Genomic DNA, 27,584 nt, shown 5'->3' with positions numbered 1-27,584 from the left:
CTAAATAAAATATTCTAAAAATTTATTCCGTTCAGCATCCGTTTCTTCCATTTCCAACTCATAATGTTTCATGGCAACAAAGTATCGAATAAAGGTATCACCCAGTGCTTCCCTAAGGCACAAATCTTCTTCAAGTGCAGCAAGAGCATCTTCTAGTTTCAAAGGGATTGCTGCAGGTTTCAACTGAGCAGTGTTCTGGTTCTCTTCTGACACATCCTGGAAGCTAAGTTTTCTCTTTACTCCATCCAGGCCTGCAGCAATAGTAGCAGCAAGCACCAGGTAGGGGTTTGCTGTAGCTGAACCTAGCCTGTTATCTATCTGAGTGCCTTTTCCACCATGACACTTAATGTTAAAGGCACAGCTATTATCATTAAATGCCCATTTTGCCGTCACAAATTCTTTTGATTCCTTACCACATTTGGAATAGCGTTTACGGCAGCTGACCGTAGGAGCCATCAGGCAGCTGAGAGCTTCGGAATGCACCAAGAGCCCTGCTAGCCAATTCTTTCCAACATCAGTGAGCGCCTGAACCCCCCAATCAACAGAAAACAAATTCTTTTGGCCATTGAAATCCCACAGACTATGTGACAGAATCCCCGAATTGTAGAACCCATTCTCTGTGAAAAAACTTGCAATGTAGTTATACTTTTTTGCCACTTCTTTAATGCCTGTTCTGAAGGTGAAGGCAGTGTCAGCAGCACCTATGCCAAACTCTGGATGAAAAGAGATCTCCATCTGTCCAGGCCAAGTGGAAGAAGAGAAGCTCTCAATGTTGGCACCAGCGTGATACATTCCTTCAATGAGTTCCTGAATGAAAAGCTGGTCATAACTATTGAGTATGCTTGCTGCAGGAAAAGATATCGTCTTTGAATTTACAATCTCAGCAATGCCGTAAATACAAAATTCATAGGTGAAGGCAGAGCGCAATGACAAGCCATTGTCCTGAAGTTGGCTCAGCTGTTGTTTGACAATGTGCCTGGGTGAGGTCAATAGAGGGGTTCTCAGTATAGTGAAGGAATCGCATATCACTCTAGCAGTTTGTTCAGTCCATGGTAGGACTCTAAATGTTGATAAATCAGGGCTCAGGAGTATGTCACAATTAAAATTGGTTGCACTTATGTGGTCCACTTCACTGTCCTTAGGGTTCAGGGTCAGTTCGAGGTATCCTCTGGGCATGGACACACCATAGATTGCTTTTTCCTAAACAAGGGGGAGAGGAATGGATTACTGAGTCTTTGACAGCTGAACATTAATAATATTTTAGATATATAATATAATATGCCCAAATCTTAAGTAAAGATTTTAGCATTTGGCCCATAGGACCTTTCTCCTCAAAGAATCAAAAAGTGCTCCAGAAACTATAGATTGTATGTTGACCACCATTATCAGGTAGCTATCTCTGGAGGGTGGCAACCAGCTGGTGCATAAGTGTAAGGAGGGAAAGTGTTGAGCAAGGTTGTATGCAAATCTCTGCTGTGTTTAAGAAATAATAATAATTATTATTAATGTCTGTGCAGAACTGACAGGACTTCGGGCTCCAGTTCTCCACTGTTTTGCCCTTTATCTAGTCACTTACACCTGTGCAAAGCAAGTGCAAAACTGTATGTAAAAGGCTGGCACAAGATAATTTTCCTAATGTAATGTTGGCATTTTACATCCACTTTGCACAGATGTAAATGACTGAACAAGGCAGTGGAGAATCTGGGTCTGGGTTCCCTTTAAACTCCATTACACTCACTTTGTCTACCTCAGATGACAAACAGCTGCACCAGCTCTGCCAGGATGTGAACTTGTTACAGGGAATATAGACTTTTCACACCTGAGGCTTAAATTTATACTTGGCTGACTTTGCTTAGGTAAAAACTAGGAAACAGCTTCAAAATGATAAATAATTCTAACACCTCCGTGCCTTCTTTAAACATCATGCAGACAGGTGAATCAACAAATTGCTCAAGTTGCCCCTTCATTTGCATAGGTGCCTCCTATTGACATGAATGGGGGCAATGCACAAGTCAAGTGCAGACAAGACTGATATGGATGGAAACTATAATAACTGTATCTTTGATGAAGAACCTTAGAAGGTATCTTAGAGCCAGATCTTCAGCTGGTGCAAACTGGTATAGTTCCACTGGAATTATACCAAGTTACAGCATCAGAAAATCTGGCTTAATAATGTGCTACGGTTCTATGTTGTGGAAACCCATGCAAGGCCAATACAAATATATTTTTGTTACCTGTCCTTTTATTTATATATGGAGAGAGAGAGAATGAACTACAGCAAGTGAGCCTTTTTAGCAGTATGGAAGCCAGAGAGAGTTTTTATACAGTTTGCCTGTGGGAAGGCCACAGATACTCTGGATTGAAACTAACCCTACATTTTTAGTGAATCTTCTCCCACTGCCCTGAGAAAGGATCACTATCTAGGTGGATTGACTGGCTGGAATGGAACTGTTGAGATTTCAAGACTAAAGTGAATGATACAACACTTTCTCCCCTGAAGTGGACAGAAGATTCTTAACTTTTCCCTTTACCAAATATTAAAATTAGCTTTGATTGTAAGCAAATAATTCTTACCAAAATTACTGAGACAAGGTAGTTAAGGTAATATCTTTTATTGGACCGGAGGACTCTGTTGCTGGAAGGTACAAGTCTTCAAACTACACGGAGCTCTTATATTTCAAACTATATACATTGAGTACAATATTTTTCCTTTCTTTTTGATAACTAGAAAATGTTACTACAGTAGTCACAAAATTCCCTAGGTAGTCCCTATACTGTGTGGTGTCATCCCATCACCTGTACTAAGCAATATGGTGATCACCATGGTAAGGTTATCTAGTTATCAAAGGCAACACTGAAAAATTGTTGAGGGTGAGCACTTTACAGCCCCATTCATAAAATCTACATGATTTCTCTTGAAATCTAAAAGTTTTTTCTATTTTTAAAATGCTTGAGGATTTACATGGAGGTCAGTGAATAATGTGAGTGCAACAGATAACTTTGAATAATCTGAGATGGGCACCTGTACTGTGAGTTAATGATTGAAAAAGATGGTGCTATTACCCACCACCTCTCAAAAGCATTAAACTAACTGAAAAAAGTTTATTTCTGCTAACATCAAATGACATCAAGAGTAAATTGTATCTAAGTGCTAGAGTTAAAAGGTTGCAGCTATCTAAAAGCCAAATAATGAGAAAATGGTATTAGCTTCAAAAGATGCTTGAAATGAAAGCATTCAATTTTCTGTCATGTTGATATCTTTTTTGTGATTGCTCAGTAGAATGTGAAATATTCATAGTAATATGAGAGTGAAAATACAGCATTAATCACCCATGTTAAGGATCAGAGGAAAAAAAGCTTAAAGGTCAGGATATATATATATGCTATCAAGAGCTTCATAATTTGACTCTTATTTGACTCTTATTTTCTGTATCAGTATAGGAAATATTACTAAGCAATCATGCAATCTATAATCTTTTCTTATATGATGTGATTGTTGAAAAGAGAATACTTCATAACTGAAATTATTTTCATCTAATCATTTTTGTTTTGATATTTTCTCTTGGGTCTTGTCTTGCAATCTACTCATGTCAAATAAAACAGAATCTTTATAATTGTGGTGAATGTGAAAAGATAATTCTGCAGAGGGAGATTATTGGATGTGGAAAGTACTGAAATTACCATCTTAATTAGATTTGTATTTCTGCAGGGCAGAGAAATGATGCTTCAGGGTAATGAGAAAAGCCCAAATCCTTGGGGAGTACTAATCGGGATGGGGGGATGGGAGAATATTTGATTTGTTGCAGGCTTAAATTGGTGCACACATTGCGAGGAAATGTATCGCAGCAATAAAGGCAGGGCCATGAGAGCTCATAAGAGTATGAGAGGCGGAAAAACTTACATGAAAAAAACGAGAAGGAATGCTCTTGGATCTTGACACTCCATGCAGGTCAGTTGCTTCAAATCTGACAAACTGAATATTTTCTCTGGCCATCTGTTGTTTAATGTGTTCAATAAGCGAGACCAGACGAAGGGAAGATTGACTTCCAGGGTTGTTTACGTCAGGCTCTCTGCTGTGATCTTTAAAATAAAGAGCAGTGTTCATGTTAGACAAACTTAATAATGCTGTCATTACAAGCTGTTTCACTAAAAAGCACCAGCATGACAAAATGTCATATAATAGGGTGGCCAATCCTCCTGGAAACTCCAGGAATTAAAGATTAATCTTTAATTAAAGATTATGTCATGTGATTAAATCTCCAGGAATATGTCCAACCAAAATTGACAACCCTTGATAGAAACTTGACTTTTTTTCTTTCAACTATGACTTACTTACTGGGAAAACAAATGGGAAGAAGGTTTGCCACTCGCAAACATTTTGGAAGAGGACAGTCTAGATAATGATGTCCACTTTTGTCCTGGAGAACCAGTACAATGACTGTTATTTTCTGCAAGGGTTTTACAAAACTACTTACACAGTCTCTGTGCATAGTCTGATAGTCATGGGGGAGCATATGCTGCAGTAGAGAACTTCTGAGGGAGGAGCCTATTAATCTAGTGGGGGAGATTTTCAATGGCACAAAGGACAGCCAGATACCTAACTCCCATTGAAAGTCAATGGAAGTTAGGTGCTTTACATCCACTTGTGACCTTGAAAATAACCTACCTGTTGCCCTCCCCACCCCAACAATCATGCATAAATCTGGGATTGTAGAGAGAAGACCTCAGTTGTCTTCTACCCCCTTCCAAATACAGCAGGATTCTGAGGTGGCCTGTAATCTCCCCCGCCACAGCATGAAGAACTGTGAAGGAAGGCTCTCTAGATTTGCCACCTCTCCCTGGAGATAGTACTGGGCCTCATTCTCCGCTCTGTTACACCTGCGCTGTGCCTGTTTAATCCTTTTGAAATTAATGGTGTTATACTCATGAATAACTGGTGGAGCAGAGAATCAAGGCTAGTAGCTTACTCTGACAGATGTCCTGATCCCTGCCAACTAGCTTCCAATTCCACTCTCTAAGTATTATTTATAACTATTATTATTATTCTGTATTTAAGTTAGACTTTATAAACTGTGACCTTCATTTGGAATTAAAGTGTAACTGAGAACAGAATTAGATGCTAAGGCTTCAGTAGTGTTAGAAAATAGTGTTGCTTGCCCAAAGGAGAGATTTTTTTTTAAAGTCCAAAATTCCCACAGGGAGATAGATGGCAATAGCCATCACAACCACAGACTGCTCCAAGCCCTCAGATATCAGTGGATCAACCTTCAGCCAGTTTCTGATTGGAAAGCAGCAAATATCATTATTATTTGTATTACCACAGGGCCAGGAGCCCTCACCAGAGGCTAGGACCCCATGTGCTAGGTGCTATATTAGCAGACATAAGTACTGCGGGCATGTGGTGAGTAAAATTAAGAGGGAGGTGATAAGTTTTATTGGGATATTGTGGGAGAAAGGACACCAAATGCATAGACAGGTGGTTAAACAAAAATAAAAATGGTAGAAAAAAATAAAATAATAAGAATGAAGGGGAGGAAAAATAGAAATAAATATGTTCCATCTTTTTCCCCTCACGCTGTCTTTGTGTTTTTTGTGTATTTCAATTGTAAGCTCTTTAAAGAGGTGACATATCTTTACTCTGATTTTTAGGAATTGTAGGGAATAGGAATAGGGTAGTATTTCTTTAATTAATTTCTGAATTCTCTAATGGCAGTTAGCATGTTCGATTATTTAGGAGCTGTCAAGAACCTTACTAGAACAGAAGTGTGTATATGTAGGAAGGCTTGCATGTTGTGTATGTTCAGTAAAGAGTTAATCGGACCCCACATTTCTGGTTCCTTTGTATAATGTTTGTTGTGTAAAGAGCAAAAGTCACAAACAAGTAGCTAGAACATTTTTGGATTCTTGATAAATAATAAAATGATGGAGAGGCAGTACTCTCTCCATAGTTAAGGTCACAACCAGTTTCCATTATAAACCCTATTTTATTATCCTATAATTTTGCCTTGGAACATAGATTTTTACTGAAATTTACTAGATTTGACTTCTGTGTGAGCATCAGCATGCACCATGTATTTATTATCATGTTACTCCATATTGGGTGATTGTAACTTAAAAAGAACATTAGGGTCTTTCTATACATGACAGCTAAAACATTATCCTTTAACTCAAGTGGTAGAAACCCACTATTATTATTTTTTTGGTGTGTGGGGGGGGTTGTTTTGTTTTTGTGGCTGTAGGAACAAGGCTCTAGCTCTGGCTCTATCGGTGTGGTTTTATCCTGCAGACATGATAGGTTCTCACTAGTTAGGGTTCAAATCATAATTCTCTTACAAGGCTGGTTCTTGTTCTTTTTATAGCTCATAAAAATGGGGGGGGGAGAATCCTCTTTCTCTCATATTTTTGAGTTTCAAATTTTAAAATGGCTCCTGTCTGAAATCTTGTATGTCACACATAATAAACACTTGTCAAGGATAACTATGTGTATAATTCATCACAATGCAATAAACTTAACTTTGATCCAAAATAAATATTATTCTTTCTTCTGTAATCCCAAAATATAAACACAACACAAAACCGGCCTGAAACAAATATACTGTACGTACACTGACATATAAAACAGCTTCAAATGCAAAGCCTCATACATGTGTAATTTTACCATAAATTAACACTTAGACACTTTCCCAATTGAATATAACATAACAGAGCTCAAAAACAACAGCTAAAAGTTCTTCACCACCAATATATATTGGTTACTGAAATTATATGTAACTGAAGTTTCCCATTGACTTAAGTGGGTTTGGATCAAACCTCATATGATCAGTTTAACTTTTATTATGTCCCTTAACTATTCATTTTCTTCCTTTGAATTGCTTGGATATTATAAATGATATGATACATAAGAACATTGTTATTGTTTAGCAATCTTAATTGGATTTTATATTGAAGAACTTTTTGTTTTTGAATAATGAATAACAATAATCCTCCTTCTCCCAAAGCATATTGTCTTTCTGTGTATTTTGTAAAGGAACATGTACAATTTTCACTGTTCGCTATATGTAAGAAATAATGGGCATCATTTCGGTAGGCCTGGTTTGACATCAGTAACTTGCCTTATTTCTTAGTGGGCATGATTGGGAAGCTGAATGGAAGGTTAAGTTGTAAATAGGGGTTTACTAAGCAATATGCTGGAGTCAGGATGTCTGTGCTAGCTAAAATAAACAGGAACATCCGGATGCTAGGGAGAACACTGCTGCTAGGGACAATGGACAAGATAAACCTGGAATGTAAAGAGCCAATCCCCAAATATAGAATATCAGGGACCTTAGGAGGTTATCTATTCCAACTGCCTGCTCAAAGCAGGACCAATCCCCAAATATTTTTTTTTTGCCCCAGATCCCTAAATGGCCCCCTCAAGGATTGAGCTCACAGCCCTGGGTTTAGCAGGCCAACGTTCAAACCACTGAGCTATCTCTCTGTCCCTTCTTCCCTGTGATGCAATATATATTAAATGCAACATAATGTGTAAATGTATATAAAGGAAGAGGTTTTCTGTGTAACTTTGGATGTGGGTATGTCCTATACTCACTCACGACGCTTGAGCCTGATCAACTCAGTATAGCTTTGTTGTATGCCAAATAAAGGAACCTGAGTGATAAAATCTGGTGTCGAACTGAGTTTTTGGGATCCCAGAGAACTGGATGAAGTGTTCTCTCAGAACTGGACAAGGTGGTCTGGATAAGCCAAGTGGAAAGGGTCTCAGAGGGGATCCCAACAGTTTCCAATTAAAATCTATTTTGTAAAATCTATTTATGTAAATTTATATGCAAATTAGTCATGCCTATCATGGTCTTGGCAAATTATCAAGAAATATAATAATTAAATCAAAGGAACTTTGGATTTCCCTTGTAAATTTGATTCCCTAAAAAAGCAAATGCGTCCATATTGGGCAATTTTTATGAAGCATTTTTTCACATGTTTATAACAAATCAGTAGTGTATAGAAAAGCATTCACTACTTAGTTTTTACCTAGTCCTTGCTCAGGCAAAACTCCATCTCCCACTGAAGAGAAAACAGAGTAGGGACTTCGTAATTTGGCCTATTAAATATGCAACCCCAGTCTCCGTGCCATTGGCTTTGCAATCACTACAAAATATTTCTAAGAAAATTCTACTGCCTAATCTATTAACATCAAGAAAGACTTGCCTTTCTTATCCAAATCATTAGTATTGGACATCAAGTAGGATGAAAGGATTTGAACATATCAGTTGCACATGTGGCTGGAGTGGATGGTTGGTGTTGGATTTGGGTTTTTTTCAGTGATCGAGAAGCACTTTGCCAGAAGACAATGCCCACATCCAGTGTCAGTGAGTCATTCGCTGGTTGTTCAAAAGAATTTCTATCCCATGTTTGCTAATTAAACCACATTACATCTAAGTGAAAAATTTGTTAGCTCTTAAGCAGTTAAGTGCTGGACAAATGAACAGAAGAGGAGGAACACTCTACTACATGTTGCATAGGAATATAGCCAGGATAAAGAAAAGCTGACCTAACAAATGTACTGATATTGAAAACTCTGTTGGGTAATATGATATCATGAAAATCTGATATAAAATTAATGACCTTTTTTCTTTACATGACCTTAAGTAGAAATATATCTTTAGAGAAATAAAAATAAACCATAGACCACACAGGAATTGTCAGACCACCTCAGATTAGTGATTCATCTAGTCCAGTATCCTGTTCTCTGACAGTGCCCAGTACCAGATGCTTCAAAGGAAGGTGTGGAAAATCCTTCAGGAGGTAGTTAATCTGCATGGAGGGAAAGTTTCTTCCTAATACCTGTTACTTAGAGGTTGTCTTATGGTCTGAAGCAAGATTGTTAATATCCCTTGCAAACTTTTGCGGGTTTTGTTTTACTTTTTCTTTTTAAACCTTAGTAATGTTAGTAATGTTCTTGTTATCCATATGAAAGTTAAATCCTGGTAAACTCTTGGCCACAATTATATCCAGTGACAATGAGTTCCACAAACAAATTGTGCTTTGTGTGGGGAAAAAGTAATTGTGCATTCTATGAAAAAAAGTATTTTCTTTTTAGTTTTTAAATTTGTTGCCTCACTTTCATTAAATGTCCCTCTCATTTTACGCAAGGTAGATTGGGTGTTCCTATTCAAACTTCTCTATACCAGTCATTATTTTCAAAAAAAGAACAGGAGTACTTGTGGCACCTTAGAGACTAACAAATTTAAGGTGCCACAAGTACTCCTGTTCTTTTTGCGGATACAGACTAACACGGCTGCTACTCTGAAACCAGTCATTATTTTGTACACCTTTATCCCCTAGTCTCCTCTCTAAAGTAAACAGTTTCCCTGTCTTTTGAATCTCTCTTCAAATTAGACTTTTTTCCTGCCATTAATTATTCTTATTTCCATTCTCTGAACTCCCTCTTTTCTACTATAGTCTTTTTAAATAGGGTTACCAAACAGGACCCAGATTGTAATTGAAATGTTATTGATTTGTGTAATGACTAGACCAAGTTTAAATTTCTGTTTTTCTATGAGAATGGCTTTTTGACTAAATGGGAATTTTTACAAAAATTTTCAGGGTTTTGATTGTTGAAAACTGAAAACAAAAATGGTTTGAGGTTTTCAGTTTTTCAACCAATAATTTGCACTGCTCTGACACCTTAATGGGTTCTAAATTAACTATGAAACTCAAGAAAAAATCTGAACCTCATTGTGAACAACTCAGTGAAAATCTCTGCTCCATGTGCAGCAGCAGTCAAAAATGAAAACAAAACATTAGGAGACTTGAAGAATGGAACTATTGAAAATATTATGTCATTATTAGAATATATCAGCAAAAGATCCCCCCCCCCCTCATGGAAGGTGATAATGTCATGGAGAACCAAGAGATTACAGTATAGCATAGTACCATATAGTGAACAAAAAGGAAGATAAGGTCTTGATCAGAGTTTTTGCTGTCTAAACTGAAAAACAGGCTCAAACCTTAGAGATAGCATGAAGGAAGAAGTGTCAGAATTTGTATGCAGCCTGAATAGGAGGGACAAGGAGAAGGGCCTAAGTGACAAGGAGTATAATGGTTTCCTCAAGAAAGAGGAGCTGAGTTTTGAGCATGTAAGTTAAAGATGACAACAAGACATTGAAGAAGAGATGTTAGAGAAACAGGCTAAGATATACATTGGTTGAAGGGAGACATGTCAGTGATCCAATGGTAGGATTTCTAAATCATCAACACAGGGAAGCCATGTGAAAAGATCAGATGACACAAGATGGAGAGAGATGAAGAGTCGGCCAAGAACATAGTCCTGAGGAGCCCCCACAATAAGAAGATACGCTAAAGTAATGACAAGAGAGGTAGGTCATATGAAGTCCCCAGAACAACCTCTGTGGCTGCCCAAGCATGCAAGGCAGAACCATTATTATCAGTGCTTTTCAAGCTGTATATGAATGCAGGGCTGGGCAGGACTTTTGTAACCAACAGCAAGCTCCAGCTTCAATCGAAGTCAATGGCAAAACTCCTTAACATCAATGGGAGTAAGTCTTAGATGCTAAATACTTTTCATATTTCAATCCTTAATTTAAGTACTAGATAGAAGTCTTTGTGAGTGATTTGATACTTAGTTTCTTACATAGTAATAAATGACTTAATATAAGGTCATTTACTAAGGGAGAAAAAACATTTGCAGAACTGACAAACTCCATACTTTAATAATTCATGTCATCCATTTTACATAATTTTTATTGAAATGGGAATTTAGCAGAGGAACTTTTAGTAAATTTAAGCATTTTTTAATTTCTTAGGCCAGTATTTTTAGGCATTTTTACATAATTGTATGAAGGGCTCAATCCTCCTTTCCTTGTGCACCCCAAATTCTCACTGAAGTAAGTGGGTTTTTAAGCATGGATGGAATTGATCTGAAGAATAGCATTCTGTTCCTTTAAGAATGTCCCAAACTGCTAACAATTGGGTATTGGTCACACACATGTACCACATTCTCATTGGGGTGTCTGTAAAGGCACAGTATGGTCAAGAAACCTGGTCCTGTTAATTGGGACCTGTGCACTAACTGCCCACGTGCTACAGACCCAGTCCCACAGTCTGCACTCATGCAAAATATCACTGACTTGAATGAGATTTTTGGCCTGATTGAGGAAAATGTGGGAAGTTTGGTAATAGGGCTAAAGCCTGCTCCTAGCACACTACCCACCTAAAACAGGCTGCACAGTGGAGAGGTCCATGGTGACCAGAAGGATGGGATTCTCCCTCAAGCTGTCATACCTCTCAACAGTCCCCATTTTCAGAGGACTGGCCTGCTTTGGCCCACCTATCCCGGTTGAAGTTGAACTTTTCCCACATTTAGTGGCACCTACAGCTGTACACACATTACAAACTGTGCACACCATTGGCAGGGGCAGAGCTAGAGGGGGTAGAGGCTTCAGCAGCTCCTGGGCATGCTTACTGGCTGCAGGGGAGCTCAGGGATAGTGAGTGACACAACCTCTGTGAAGACCAGGCTGCAAAGTGGGGCCTGAGCGTGACACAGATTTGATGGGTGAGGTGCTGGGGCCATCAGCTGCAGCAGGTCAGTGACCAACTGTGTCCTGCTTTAGCCACTTGAAATGCTGGGAGGGATGAGCCGTGAAGTGGCACCAGAGTATGTCCTCAGTGGCTATTGCACTGGTTCCTCTGACTCTTTTATGTTGGGTCTACATAGTAATCACTGACTCTGTCATGCCCTATCCTTAAGACCTCTCACTACTGGGACATTGGGAGTCCCCACAGAGCTGTCCTTCATGGCATTTGGAGTTCACATCCCTTGCATGGGCTTCCTTTGTTCTGCCTCCGCCTATGTCCTGCATATAGCAGAACCACCCTGATTAAGCTACCTGGAAATTTGGATGTGATGAAGATCTCTCACTTAAGTAGCATCAATATTCACTTAGTCCAGTGGGTTTTGAATCCATTATGAATTATATGCCTTTGCAATACTGGTGAAATATCCATTTGTATCTGCTACAGGGCTGCATTTCCACTTCCAGTCTAAATCTACAATTTATTAAGTACTTTGGAATCGTGAGGCATGTAAGTTTCTATACAAATATAAATTTACGAGTATGCCAAACAATGGCTTCCCCTTGCACTTTCCAGGTCAAATTTATCCATCATGTCCTTGCTTCCAACCTTGCTTCTGCCTACAGTACCTCTCTATGCTCATTTCTTTCCATTCTACCCTCACATGCTTCACCCTGCCCTAACGCCACATATCTGTCTGCTTTATGTCCTTATCCACTCTTACTTTTGAGTCTTGGTACTTCAACTCTAATGCCTCCACCAATTGTTCCTCCTTAAAACACACTTTACCCAAGTGGTCTATCAACCCCCATCCAGTTCTAATAAAGTGTTCACACAAAAGGACAGGAAATTTCTCTGACAAGGAATGGCAGACCACACTGTTCCTTCCCTTTCTGCATTTTTGGTATGTGTGTATCCGAGATCAATGGGAGTGTTGCCCAAACAAGGATTGAAAAACTGAGTAAGGACTTCCAAATTTGGCCCAACCATCAGTTGTCATTATTAATAAATATTTTAAAGTGAGACAAGTGAAAGGAAGTGGTCATATTACATTCCAGACTGCTATTGCCTATGGACTAGTTATATATTATATTGTATACACTAAATAAACTGCATCTCTTCAGTGTCAGAGGCCTCTCTTTCTACCCATCTCCCTAGCGTCTCTGAAAAGCCTAGGAGGCTTTTGATTACTAATGTCTAGTTTGGAGTGAACTCTATTTGCATAGGTGCATGCTATTATCATATATAGGTGCTTATGCAAATGCATAAAGTTATGTAAATGAAAATGTTTGCATAATTACCAGCACTTGACACCTTCCATGTTTCTACGGTGATGCACTGTTTTCAAGGAGCTGTAGTTTCAGATCTGGTCTGACAATACCCAAGGAATAATTTCTCTAGCTGGCTGAAACATCTTGCTTCATTTTCTAGGTCAAAGGATTTTTTCCCTATAATTGACTGTGAATTTGAGCACTCTTCTTTTGTCTCAGTTCTGATTTTTTGGGGGGAGTAGGGTGGGATGAAGGGCAGGGGGTCTATGACGAATGTGTGCAGGACAATAACTGTGAGGGGGAGAAATACAGTGGCTGGCTGTATTATGCAATTTGCAAAATCTTAAAGGGAAGCATGAGTAGACTAGTTATTTTTAGAGGGTTGTTAGTGAAGTGACTAGTGTGAATGTGTCTCATTCCTCTCTACTGAATGGAATAAGAATTTCTCAGCTGTGTCATGGGGCCTCTGTTGCTGCCTGCTGAAAGAGGTTCTCCTTTATTCAAGTGATAAAACACTGTGCTTTTAGAACAGTAAGATCTGAGTTCTATCCTTGCTCTTGTCAAGAAGTTCCAAAGTATGTTGTGTCCAGCATAGTAACAAATCAGTTCCTAGAAGGTGATGGATATGTTATAGTATTTAAATTATCTAACATGTGTGACTCCACATTAAAAAATTAGAGGTGGATAGTGTGACGTTGCACCCCATAATGCTTTATAGAAATATGCTGATGAGTGTAAATATGACATAACTGGAATATGTTTTATGCTAGATATGCCATGCAACATATCTCTGCAAAGGTTATGATTTACTGGATAGATCATATTCATCCTATTTACATGCATGTATCATTTTTGTATTCGAAGTTATGAATATTGGCTATGTACTTGTTTGATTTTAAGTAGCCTCAGTGAAGCAGTTGGTCAGCTTCTTGAGAAAAGACTATTCTCAGTAAGTGCACAATCAAGAAACACTTAAGCTAACAATGAACTTTGAGAGATGCCAATCCACATCTGAGCTTCCCTGGGAATGTAGCTCAGCCTGTAAAGTTCTGAGTCATCTCCTTATTTTATAGGTTTTGAATTATAATTCGCATAGTGGTCAATGACGCAGCTGAGACAAGGTGGGTGAGGTAATATTTTGTATTGGACAAGCTTTCAATCTTACACAGAGTTGTTCTTCAGACCTAATCTGTGTAAACTCAAAAGCTTGTCTCTCTCACCAACAGAAGTTGGTCTAATATAAGATATTACCTCCCACACCTTGTCTTTCTAATATCCTGGGACCAACGTGGCTACAACAACATTGCATACAATGATGCAATTGGTCAGTTGGAGTTTAAAACAGCACATATTTATGAGGCAAAAAGGACTGATGGAATGCTGAAGAAATTATTCCTATTCTCATTTTGCAATTTAGGAATTGGGCTTTATGAACTAAGGGGAAAACTAGTGACAATCTCAAGGACTTGGTAATGAATTCCACTGGCCTTTCATTAATGCAAATACGTAAAATAATCTAGAAGGGAAAGAGGATATAGTCTATGCAGAAAAAATCCGCTTGGCTGTCTACTGATCTCATACATTAAACATGATCACAGTGAAAGCTGACCGCAATATATATTTTCATTGTTCTATACTTCTGAAGCATCCTCTCTTTAAAAGATTACCTTTTAGGATTTAATTCACTCAGTTAAGAGCAGCAGTGCACAACTATTCATGCATCCAAGTGTCCTGTTCAAAACTTAACTTGGGTGATTACATTATGTCTTCCTGTGGCTTGAATTGTTTGCCATCTGCAAAATTGCCTGTTTGTCAGAGCATCTTTAGCAAAACCTCTACACTGCAGAAAGCAGATTTTTTAAAACGTTAGATAGCTTTATAATGAGTCACATGATATTAAATCATGGATCCAGTGATATCAACTATTGGCAAGGGTAATAATGTTTTCTATCATTGGTAAAAGCATAGATAGAAATTATTTGCCCTGTCTTATAAGCTAGTAAAGCGATCTGAGTACCATCCTCCTACATTCTTATTAGTCTGTGACCTAACAATGCCCAACAATGTTTGTGCTGTTGACCACTTCCCAGAATAACAACTAACCTGCTCAAACTCATTATACCATTATAGCTAATAATAACTTTCCATTTACTGATCCTTGCTAGCCCAGTAGTTTAATTTTTATTACTTCAAAGAAACCACAGTCTATTAGAAGCAATTAATTGGTTTTACAAACACTCCCCAAATAGTCTTATTGAACAGAATGAAGATATGTGTAAGCTCTCTGTTTAATTTGCTTTTCTTACCCTATTCTTCATACTAAATGTTTTGGCATTCCAGTCCTCTTAGGACTAATAATTGAAAACATCATCCCTACATGGGAGCAATTTTCACTGCTGGAAATGTTAACAAAAAGGAAATTTCAAGAAACTCAGATTTCAAGTCTTTCCAGTGACTAGCAGACCTATGGAAAATGTTGCCTATGTCCAGTGTAAATGAGAAAATATTTCATTTTTTAGTGAACAAGACATGACTACTTGTGCATGGCAGTTTCTGGCAGGCAGTCAGGCTTTGTAAGCACCTTACTAAAGAAGAAGCAGGCTGGAAGTACTGTAAAACTTTTGATCAAGTCCAGTCACATGTACAGTAACTGCCATTGCCAATTGTCTAACATTAATGCTGACAAGAGATTTGGGGTTTTTTTAAAACAATTTAACTGCATTCTTGAGTGGTACAGTAGGTGATAGTTTAACTTCTTACCAGTCTGGTCAGGAGAAGGCTCGAATTTAATTCCTGGAGTGCTGCCTGTGTTTTTATAAGCTGGTGGTTGTCTCCTACTGGGATGCTCCATGTTGCTGCCTTCTGATTGTTGCTGATCAGACCCAGCAGAGCTGTGAACCAAGAGGGGCTTGTTTGGCAGCCCTGCTACATAATTGTCTATAAAGTGGAGCTTTCGATTCTCCCCTCCAAAATGAAGAAAAAGAGACTCAAAGGATCTACCCTGTTTGTCAACTGCTTTTTCATTGGGTTTTGGCAGACGTATATGGGAAGAAGTTCTGCTGGGCTTGCCTGTGTATTTGGCCCTGTTACCAAGCAGAGGATTGTTTCTGAGTAGGTTTTTCAGCTCTTGCAATGTTTGTTTGGAAACTCCAGACCCCAGCATGAAAGATACTTCAGTGCTTTTTTTCTGGGTTGCTAAATTATTACCTTTATTCTCTTTCTCTGTTGCATCCTCCTCTTCTTCTTCTGTTCCCCCACATTTGTCCTCATTACTTGCTGTCTCTGTCACCTCAGATTTATCTGCTCTGCTTGCTACATCTGAACCCCCAGATTTTTCTTCTTTGCTCTCAGGCTCCGTTCCCAAAGGCTGATTTCCTTTGCTTGATGTCTGTATTCCCTCAGGTGTCTCCGTCTTTCTTTCTACCATTCTTCTCCCACCTTCATCATCTTTGTGGACTTCTGTTTTCCTCAATACGTTCTCTTTCACACTGACTTCTATAGGGAAGCTCCCATTTCCTTCCCCCTTTTGATGTTGTGTGTTAGGGAAATTAGATGTTTTTTGAAGGGATAGACTTGCAGGTGGTTCTACAGGACCAGTTGCTCTTTGCAGATAAGAATGATCTGGGGTGTTTGTAGGGTGGGAGATCTCCATTTTCTCACATTCTAATGGGAGAATGTATTTTGCAGTGACTTTGACTCCTCTTGTCCTTCTTAAACCACATATACTGCCGCCATCAGCTTCATCATAGTCATTTCCAACTGTTTTCTGTAATCATCAACAAAATATACAGCCAAATAATATGCATGAATGAAACAAGGGTAGAGTAATACAAGACAGGGAGTAGCACCAACAACTGTATTTTATTATCACCTGGGACTTCTGTTATTTCTTGCTGAAAAAGAGTTCTATGGGGGAAATTACTTATAATTTCTGTATAATTTCCATATAATTTTCGTATAATTCAGCTTCTCTGAAGATATCCTCTTGAAGGATTCTTACTGTGGGGTTTTAGCTCCTTTAGAGCAAGACTCGTTCAGGTCCCTATTCTTCAGGTATTTTGAACATTGAGGGCAGGTTTAACAGGGTACAGCACAAGCGGGATTCCCTGCTGCCTAGTATGTGCCACCCCTTGCCAAGCATAAATGTCCTTTAAATGTGAACAAAATGTGTTTTTAATATAGCCAAATGCTAAATTAATACATCTAGGAACAATGAATGCAGACCATAACTACAGAATGGGGAACTGTATCTGGGAAAGAAGTGACTTTGAAAAGGATTTAGGAGTCAAACTGGACAAGCAACTGAACATGAGTTCCCAGTGTGATGCTGTGGCAAATGGGCAAATGTGATCCTTGGATGTATATATAGGGGAGTAGAGAGGTGATTTTACCTCTGTATATGGCATTGGTGAGATCAGTTTTGGAATACTGTGTACAGTTCTGGTGTCCTCATTTTTAAAAGGATGTGGAAAAACTGGAGCGGGTTCAGAAAAGAGCCCCCAAAATTATTTGAGAGCTGGAGAAAATACTTTGCAGTGACAAACTTAAAAAGCTCAACCTGTTTAGTTTATTGAAAAGAAGATTGAAAGGGGACTAGATTAGTGTGTGAGTAACTGCAAAGGGAGAAAATACCAGGTATTAAAGGGCTCTTTAATCTAGCTGAGAAAGGCATAACAAGAACCAGTGGCTTGAAGCTAAAGCCAGACAAATTCAAATTGGAAATAAGGCATATATTTTTAAGGGTGATTAACCACTGGAACAAACTACCAAGGGAAGTGATCCATCTCTTGATGTCTTCAAATCAGGACTGGATGCCTTTCTGGAGGATATGCCTTAGCCAAATACAAGTTATGTTACTGGGCTCAATAGAGAGGTAATTAGGTGAAATTTAATGGCCTGTGACATATAGGAGGTCAGACTAGATGAACTAATAGTCCCTTCTGGCCTTAAATTCTATGAAATCTATGTTCTGTTCAGTTTCTCCTACTCAGCAGGGGCAAAGCACCCAGAATGAAACACAAATTTGAAATGATCAAAAATGTGCCTCAGGGAAAGACAAAAAAAGGTGTGAGAGAAAAGCCTCATGAAAAGTAACCTTATCAATGGGAGGAGTGAGAATCCTGCCAGATGATATCTTCAAAGAAAAGAATTACCAGGTATGTAATTTTCCCTTCTCTAAAGATGCCATCTGGAGAGCAAGAAGCTTTAGGTATGGCCTAGGAGAAAATGAGGGTAAAGCCACAACAAGCAGCAATAACAAAGTTAATGCCAACAGTTCGAACAGCTAGCTTGCTTTTTTTAAATAGCATTAATAATATATAGAGGATTTTACACATGCAACACCATGCATGACATTCAAGTCTGCAGAAATACATAGCATTCAGTGGGAAGAAAAAAAAAGAAAAAAAAAGCCAGATTAGGAACATCCCAAAATAAAACTACACTATTATTACAAACAACAACAAATATGACTCAATAGCAACTTTTACTTTAAATGTATATATGGGACTAAATGACTTAGCCAAGGTCCCCTTGGTTTGCTTGAATCAGCCTTGAATGTATAGCTAAAAAGCTACTGGGAAATCATTAAATGTTCTGAGTTTGAGTTTTATCAATATACTGAAGACATTCAGGTCTATGCCGTCAAACTCTCCAAATTTATATTCTGCACTTTCATTGTTTTCTGTGGTGTCTGAAAGAAATAGGGGTCTGGATGAAAGAAAATTGAATACTAGTCTAGATAAGACAAACAAGTTGTTTATTGGCAGATGAAAACATTTAGAACAATAGATGGTGTCTGTAGCACATATTGACAGTAACATTTGCCCATCTTCTCCCAACATGATTAATGGCTTCTTTTTATCTAGGTTCCCTCACTACTCTTTGATTAGTGGTGATGGCCCATTGTACCTTTGTCCAGCACTGTCTGGCCAAGATGGTGAGACTTGTCCTCTCCTAAAACAGACTTCACAATAGTCTTTCAAACCTCTCTCATCCTCACTTTAGACTACTGTAGTGTGCTCTACTTAGTACTATCTATAAATGCCACCCAGAAGCTTCTGCTACTATTGTATACAGCTTGCTGTCAACCTTCTAAGTAGGACAAGCCACTAGAAACACATAACATCTGTGCTCAGATCTCTACACTGGCTTCCTTATGATGTCCAGGTGCAATTAAAAGTCTTTAGTGGGAGCATTCAGCACAGAAGTTTTGCTTACCTCAATTTTCATTTAAAATATACTGTTCTCCTTTAATGCATCTGTCTGTCAAAAAGCTACTATATTTTTTGCTTGTTTGACCCCCAATAATAAACAGGCCCATTTCTTAGAGCTGTGCCAACATTGCTACTGCTGGAAACAAGGAAGCAAACTAAAAAGCCACATACATTTAAACTTCCCCATTATCAATAGAGGAAATTGACTGGGGAGTATGGGAGACAATGTTTGCCAAATGGGAAAAGACACAAAATCAATAGGAAATAAAAACTTTCTAAGGGGATTCTACAAATAGAAAAGTTTTCTTTGAAACAAAAAAGAGAAAAGAGATCAAGCTAAGAAATTTTCTTGACATGACTGTATTTTTAAAGGATTTACTGAAATGGTAGACCCTCTTTCCCTGGCAGAGCCTGACATTATAAAAATATCATCTTTTCTAAGTGGTTTCTTTTTTTAAATTAGCCTTTAAAAATTCCTTTGTTTTCTGAATAATTTGATACCGTTAACTTATTCATAACAACATCTGTATTTCTTTTCTGTGCTTCCTAATGCAGTCCTATACTGTTCAAGGCTGTCCATTTCAAAAAACTTTAATCTACTCTTGGATATGTCAGGTGAAGCAGAACTCAAGTCTAGCATGATGTCCACAGTGCTGATCTCTGAAAAGTATATAAATTGAATGTAACTATGGTAGTGATACTGACAGCAACCAGGAGATCTGACCATATACTTTCAGTTCTGTATGACAACCACATTTGTGATTGCTAGACAAAATAGGATCACTTCAGATCAAATATACAATATGAGAAAACCATCCACCCACAGTAATGCCATTCTAAACATTTTCATAATCACAAGTTATAATCCATACTGCAAGGAATAGCCCCTTCCAATTAATAGACATGAGGGAAATTACTGGCTACATATATATCTACTAACAGAAAGGTCCCAGTGCAAACATGCTAAGATCTTACAGATCTGGGGCACTGTGTCAAGGATTTTTATTCCATAAAAGAAACTGGGACCTTGGGACAGATATTTTACCAGTCTTTGAAGGGAAACTGTACCCATTTCCCTCAAAGCGACACACCTTTTTAAAAAAAAAATACCCCACTCAAAGGGTGAAATTTGCTATGATGCTGAGAACACAAGGCCTAGCACTATTCAGGTCCCTAACATGAGGCTCCAGGGGTACCGTCATTTGTCCCTTTGCACGGGGATGAATGTCACCCCCTATGAATAAACTCAAAGATATATGTATATCCATCCATATATACATAAAATATGGAAGTTCATTTGGAAAGGTTTTGAAACTTTAGATTTCTGAAATGAAATAAATGGACCTATTTTTCTTTCCATGTCCTAATGCAGCATTCTTTCATATTAAAAATTAAAATGTTCATTTGTATTTATGACTCTAGGGCTATGAGACAGTTTAGCTGCCAAGGGAAAAGCTATACTCCTTCTGCATGAAGCCAAATTCCAGACCTGGTCATGTCTACCCTGGGGATTGGCCCCAGTTACAGCTTTCCGTATAGCTGCACCTCTACAACCCCTAGTGTCAATAGGTATAGTTGATATTGACATTGGTGGAGCTTACTCCAGTTTCAAGAAGGGATAAGCTTCATCAGTGTAAACAGGACCTTTGCCCATCTATACTATACGTTTCCTCCAGTGCAGTTACTCTATTGGCTGGACACCAATGGCTGCAATCAAGGCTAAATCCTCAATGCAATTGCTACCCTCAAATAGGTATATTGTGGCGTGCTTGTAGGGTAGCATCTGAATATCTAGCATTCTCCTGTGAAGTGCTGCCTTTCATTGCTCTTGTTGCAGGAACATGTAGGAAGTGGTTCTGAGTGCAGAAAGTGTCATCAAACACAATTTTTGACATTAGAGCATGTGAAATTGCCATCTCTACCCTCGGCAGTCCAATTGCATGCCAATTCTTGCATGCCATCAAGCTCCAACAACTGATACACACTTTATGCTATGCAGTAAGGTAAGGCCCTTAAATAGAAAGAAAATTTTCTTAATCAATGTAGGTTATTCTTTAAACATTATAAAAGCTCTGAAATAGGGATTAACTGTACTATAATATACAGCACTGCAAAAAAGGAAATCCACAAACTGCATTGATCAGTCTGAAAACATTTGGAAGTGAATAGTATTGCCTTGGGGGGGGGGGGGGGGCACACACCAAATGCTGAGAATTGTATTATGTGTAAGGCAGGTGAAAATTCAAGTAAATTCTTGAACTTAGGACCATGCAAAGTGGTGCAAGTAGTGCTGAGCAAATGCACCAAAGTCTTCAAGATCATTCCCTGTCCCTGGAAGCAGCCAAGACAAGTAGAAACCCCCCAGCACTTCCTCCCAGTGACTAAGAAAGAGAGGCATGGGGGTGGATATTAAAACAAATTCTCTGCTAATGTACATTGAGAGCTCCACTAAAGTCAACGGAGATGAACAAATTTATACCAGGAAAGATTTGGGCTCATTGTAGTAAATGAAGTTGCAGAAAGCCACAAAACGTTCCCCAGAGTGAAGGGTTCCCATGACTGGAAAGGCACTTGGCAATTCTGGCGCATTATAGATTACTATGTACTAATGGCACAGATGACAGTACATTGTCAAGACCTCTCTGAATAGTTTGTTTCTCTGAAGTGATTCTTCAGTTCTTCAAGGTTGAATATCACACTGAGTTATAATAATACAACATCTTCCAACAGAGGATCTCAGAGCTTCATAAATAATAACTGAGCCTCAAGACTTATCATTTTCAGCTAGAGCAACTGAGGCACAAACTTGCCCTAGGTCAAATAGTCTTTGGCAGAGCTGGGAACAGACTCCATGTCTCCTGGCTCCCAGCCATGTGCCTTGACCACAAGACCATCCTGCTTCTTTAAAATATCCAGGTGCAGTGGGAGAGATTCCCACCCAAGTGAAAAAGAGGTTAAAGAGCTCCTGTGGGCACAATCAGCCCCACCCTTGTACACCTGGGAGGGCTGGCAAACCTGGAGAAGGGCAGCTCCTTAAAAGGAGTGTCGGGGGGGGGGGAATCCCAGGGTGGGGAACGGGTCCCAGCCATGTTTGTCTGCACAAACAGCAACCCACCTTTCTAGGAGGTCAGCGCTAACCTCTGTAACAAGTACCACACTTTCCAATAGAACAATATACAAACTCCTTGCTCCCACCACAGCATACAGCACACAGTTCCCCCCCACCCACACTGCTCCAACACCGAGCTACACATACGCAGACTCTTCCCCATGCCAAAGCAGACCCCCACTGGGTCAGTCCAAACTGTCCATGCACTCTGACACTGGCATATATAGTGTGCTCAAACTGGAGCCTCTTGCTGAGTGGACTCAGCTGTTATATCAGCTCCAGGCTGGGCCTCTCTAACCATTCCCTTTTGCAAGCAGCAGTGTGTCAGTTGGCTCTCCTCCAAACAGCTCCTTGTTCAACCTCTGCACTTTGGTGTCTCCCTGCCCCAGCTCAGCAGTGCTGTTTCAACTGCTGCTTTTTCTTTGTTCTCCCTGCATATCTTCCCACGCATGTCCCTGCATCTGCTCAGTGGCTCAGACCTTCCCAGGTGATCTGTAGTTAGTTCTGTGTCCTAGCTTTGGAGGGCACATCCCACCCAGCCAATCAGGTTTGTGCAGAGTGGCAGGAAGGGGGGGGGAGGGGAGAGCAGAACCCAAGCCCAGTGGAAGGTGGCACTCAGAGGGAAGTAGAGTAGAGCACAGAGCTCCTTAGCTTTGCTTTTCATTAGCCCCCAGGATGCTCAGCCTGGACCCCTCAGACACTCAGGAGTTAGGAACCCAGTCTCCTTCATAGACACTATTTACCTATTTTCTTTGTGCAGAACAGTGGGGAGAGCCTGAACTGTTTTGCAGGCTGCCGGATTATTTAGGTTGCCTTTTCCTTTGTTTTAGATTGCGGGCATACCCAGAAGGGAGGAGTGCCTCCCTAAGGTTTATAACTGGGAGACCATGCCCCACACTCCAAACCAGCACTATAGTGACACCTACAGCCAGAAGGGACATCTGGGATGAGACAGATGCCCACCCCGCACTGCATGGGGGTTCTCTAGAGGTACAACCTATGATGAGAGGTGGAACAATGTGGGCATTTGCTTTCCAACCCTGACCCAAAATTAGAGGGAGCTTGGAAGCCCATGCACAAGAAACAGAACCCAAACAGAATGAATCCAGAGCAGTGGTGCGAGTGGCTGATGGAGAGCCAACGACAGCAGGCAATCTAGCAACTGCAATTCTAGCAGCAACTGTTGCGGCAGTGGGCTGCTCAATAACAGTTGCAGACAATGGCCCAGCAGGAAGCCCTATAACAAAACCTGGTACCACAGTTACTGATAGAGCTACAGCCTGCCAGGGCAGCCACAAGTCTGGCAGTAGGTCTCATGAGCCCAGGGCCTGTGCTTCCACCAGCAGCCCTGAAGCCGACTAAAATGGAGCCTGATGATGACCCTGAAGGTTTCTCTTCCACTTTTGAGCAGGTGGCAGGTGCCTCCCAGTGGCCTTGAAAGCACTGGGTCTTTGTGATGGCCCCCTTCCTGACTGGCCCAACCCACACACCCTACCAAGGGCTTGATCCTGTGGCTGCATGGGATTACACATTGATTAAGGCTGCCATCCTGGACTTTCTTGATATCAGAGAGGAGATGCATTGCTGTCACTTCCAGACAGAAACTTATCCCCAAGGAGCTCAACAACGTGCAGTGGCCCAAAACCCAAGGATCCTTGCTGGTGGTAGTTACGCTGGTGGAGCAGAGTGGAGTTTAAATTAATAGAACCAAATTGATACTGATGGAGAATTCAAACAAATACTCCCCACTGTGGGATGAGAGGAAATACTCAGGGACTTTAACTGATGCATTCCAGTTGATGGAAAATGTTATGTCAACTAAGGAATCCCCAGAGATGGGAAGGGAAGGGGACAATTGAATGCTAAGAAGCTCACCCGGCCGTATGTAAAGCCCAGTCAGGGGAGAGCACCTTCTGCTGGTCAGGAACAAGTACCCTCATCTTCAGTCTTCAAGACGCCCAGCCTGAGCCTCTCAGACACTCGGGGGAGTTAGGAACCCAGCCCCCTTCAGAGAGATGATTTACCATTGTGCTCTCCAAGGAACAGTGGGATGAGCCCAGACTGTGGGCTGCAGGATTATTTCGTTTTCCTTTTCTTTTATTTCAGACTGCAGTCATACCCATGAGGGGGGAAACACATCCCTAAGACTTGCAGCTGAGAGGCTGCACTCCAATTCAGTGCCACAGTGACACCTAGAGCCAGAGAGGGTCATTGGGGATGAGAGAGAGGCCACCCTCATACCAAGGGGATGCACTAGCGGTACCACCTAGGACAGCAGAACTATTACTTTACTTCATGTGAAAAGGCATGGCAATTAATGTAATTCACATCTTCAGTCTGTTTATTTTCACATAGCTCATTGCCATAGTCTTACTCCCATACTAAAGCTTTGCATTAAACATGCAATTATCAGATTAGCTTCTGAAGTCCTTTGATTCTGAAACTGCTCCCATACAACAAGCTTGTCCATGTAAAGCTGGCAGCAGTGCAAGATTTCTTGCAAGCACTTCCATTTATATATTGCCACCTACACCTTGAGGAAAGTGCTCTGTGGCAGTATGATTTCAAAATGAAGGACTTGATCCTGCCTTAACAGTGGTTTTTACAGTATAATGTTGTTGAACTACAGTTACTTCCAACTTATACTGGTGCAAGTGAGAACCAAACCAGGCTCCAAGTCTACCATCAATATCTGGTTCATCCTCTGTTTGGAAGACAGGGGATGGACTTAATGATCTAATAGTTCTTTCTATCTAACTTCTATGACTCATTTAATATATGGTCACAGAGACAGTCAGTGACTCAGACAAGGTGCATCTCTGGCATATCGAGTATCTGATAAGAGGCCTGCAGCCATGGGAAGGCTGGATCCACCATGACAGCCAAGCCACTTTAACTGTTTCTCAATATCTTACTGAGACACAACTTTTTTGACATTTTCATAACAAGATTTCCTATAATCTATTAAAAAAAACATGTAATATATATATATATTGCTCCCCTGGGTCAGATTCTGCTTTCAAATACACCAGTATAAATCCAGAGCAATTCCATTGATGTCAACAGAACTGTTCCAGATTATCACTGGTGTAACTCAGGTCAGTTCTTGGCCCAGGACATGTAGTAACTCCATTGACATCAGTGGTGTCACTCTGGATTTACACGTGTAAATGGGATCAGAATTTGGCCCTCTGATTCAGGGGCTTCTGATAAGGAATGGAAGATGTAGGATGCTAGAATAAACAGATCTAATTTCAAATAGCAAGTTTGGAGTTTTTTATTGCATTGTACAAAAGACTCTGTTCCCTCTCCCTGTGTCTCTCTGACCCTCTGTTAATTCAGAACACAACACGTATAGATCAAAAGCTTTGCACTATAAGTAAGATGAGATATTGTTCCACTCACAGCTCTTGAAAGCCAGAAATAAGAAAATATTTTGTATCAACAGGTCTGCGTGGAAATCATTCACAATCAATGTCTTACCTGATGAGTGAGCTCTTCCTCCTTGTCCATCTCCAGCACATTCTGGTTCAAGTCACCATAAGAAATGGTAACTGCCTTGTAATAAAATTGCACCCAGTATTTATAGGTGCAGCTACAATAAAGGTTAGTTTGAACAGAGTTTCTATAAGGTTCTTTTCCCAGAAATCCATGACAGATGATGAACAATAAAAAGCAAACCCTCATGTGTCATGGCAGTTTGCTGGAATAGTGTTAAAGTAGTAAACTGACAAATGCACATTTCTAGCTGACTGCCTGAAAACAAAAGAGAACTGAGCATAAAACTGTTTTGCTCAACTTTTTCCCCCACAAAAGGTTTTTGTTATGCAATGAACCATTTTTATTCTGGAATAGAATCTATTGTTAGACTCCTTAGAGGTAAAACCTTTACTGGGCATTCTAACAACAATATGTTGTTGAGGCACATAGACAGAAATTTGAAAGGAAAAGCACATTGCAAGAACAGAGTGTAGCACCAGATTGTAATTCTGAGTGCTTGTGTCACTCATTAATGTTGAAGCATTTGGTTATTTCTGCTTTCCCCCCATAAAAAGACTTCCAAGATCTGTCAGAATTCAGTGCTCGCTCAGTTACCCGTTTGCATGATCTCTTATTCATAACATACGCACAGTTCTTTCTTTTCCCCATGTCTACCTTTAATAGTTGGATTCCAACATTGCAGAACATAGCACAGGCATTGTCAAGAGGCGCCTTCCACTTAACTATCTCCACTACACCCAGCTCATGCTTCAAGTGCCCCCCTTACTTCCTGTTCCAACCAATCTTATATCTTTCTCTGACTGAGCTAATTAACTCATTAGGTCCAGCCATTGCTCCCAAGTGTCAACAATCCTCACCATGACAGGTTAATTAATTCCAATGAAGCCTGTAATCTTCTCTTTTATGAAATTCCCTAAGTGACCAAGGTGCTACCAGTGCTCTGAGCTTGTCTCTCTCACCAAATGAAGTTGATCCAATGTCTACACTACCCTCCTCCTTCTCCTCCTCCTCCTCCTACTACTACCCTCCTACTACTTCAGATCAGCGGGCAGTGATCGATCCAGCAGGGATCGATTTATCACGTCTAGTCTAGATGCGATAAATCGACCCCGAGCCCTCTCCCGTCAACTCCTGTACTCCAGCACGGCGAGAGGCACAAGCAGAGTCGACGGGGGAGCGGCAGCAGTCAACTCACCATGGTGAAGACAACATAGTAAGTCGATCTAAGTATGTCGACTTCAGCTACATTATTCACGTGGCTGAAGTTGCATAACTTAGATCGATTGCCCCCCCCCCCCCAAGTGTAGACCAGGGCTAAAATATTCCCTCTACCACCTTTGTCACACTTGATAGATTTTTCTTCATTGTTTGTTAGACTGAAAAGGAATTCAAAGGATAATGTTTAATTGGAACTTTTGCAAGGTCCTCTAGCTGAAGAGGAGAATATTGTGAGTGGACAGTACAATACAAAACTTTGCTGAGTACATGCCTGCTGACAGCCACTCAGTAACCTGGTTTCATAGTGTGTAACCATTATGCTTAATTCAGAGTTAAAATTCAATTTAATTGATTTGAGATATTGTTTTTATCAGTGGAATTAAAACTGTATTTGTAAAACTGAACCCAGAGATGACCCAGACCTGTGGAAAATGGGGGGTGGGGAGAGTAAGGGCAGCAGCTTCAGCAGATTTTACTGAGCTTGCTCAGTCCATGGGAGCATGCTCAGTACAAGCCAAGCAGCAACTTGGGGGGGTTGCATGCCCGCCCCAAATGCGTCGCCTCTGACTGAGCCCATAAAAATAGTAACTAAGGTCCTGATCCAGCAAAAAACTTAAGTACCTACCTAACTTTGAGCACATTGACTCCAACAGATTATTTATTTGCTTAAAGTTAG

At 40.0% G+C, this 27,584-nt stretch overlaps 1 protein-coding gene across 1 annotated transcript; it reads right to left on the bottom strand.

The window, feature by feature from the left end:
• On the bottom strand, positions 1-25,702 carry LGSN (lengsin, lens protein with glutamine synthetase domain). Its single transcript, XM_026653394.1, has 4 exons — positions 25,673-25,702; positions 15,626-16,631; positions 3,902-4,080; positions 1-1,200 (listed from the first exon to the last, which is right to left on the bottom strand). Exons 1-4 carry the CDS (start codon positions 25,700-25,702, stop codon positions 1-3), a joined length of 2,415 nt encoding a protein of 804 aa, XP_026509179.1.
• Positions 25,703-27,584: the final 1,882 nt, after the last annotated feature.

This window comes from Terrapene carolina, unplaced genomic scaffold (assembly GCF_002925995.2).
Source record: "Terrapene carolina triunguis isolate 2854851 unplaced genomic scaffold, T_m_triunguis-2.0 Scaffold42, whole genome shotgun sequence".
In the NCBI taxonomy this organism is placed as follows: Eukaryota; Metazoa; Chordata; order Testudines; family Emydidae; genus Terrapene; species Terrapene triunguis.
Note: the sequence above shows the minus strand (reverse complement) of the source record. Positions and strands in the feature narration are given on the sequence as shown.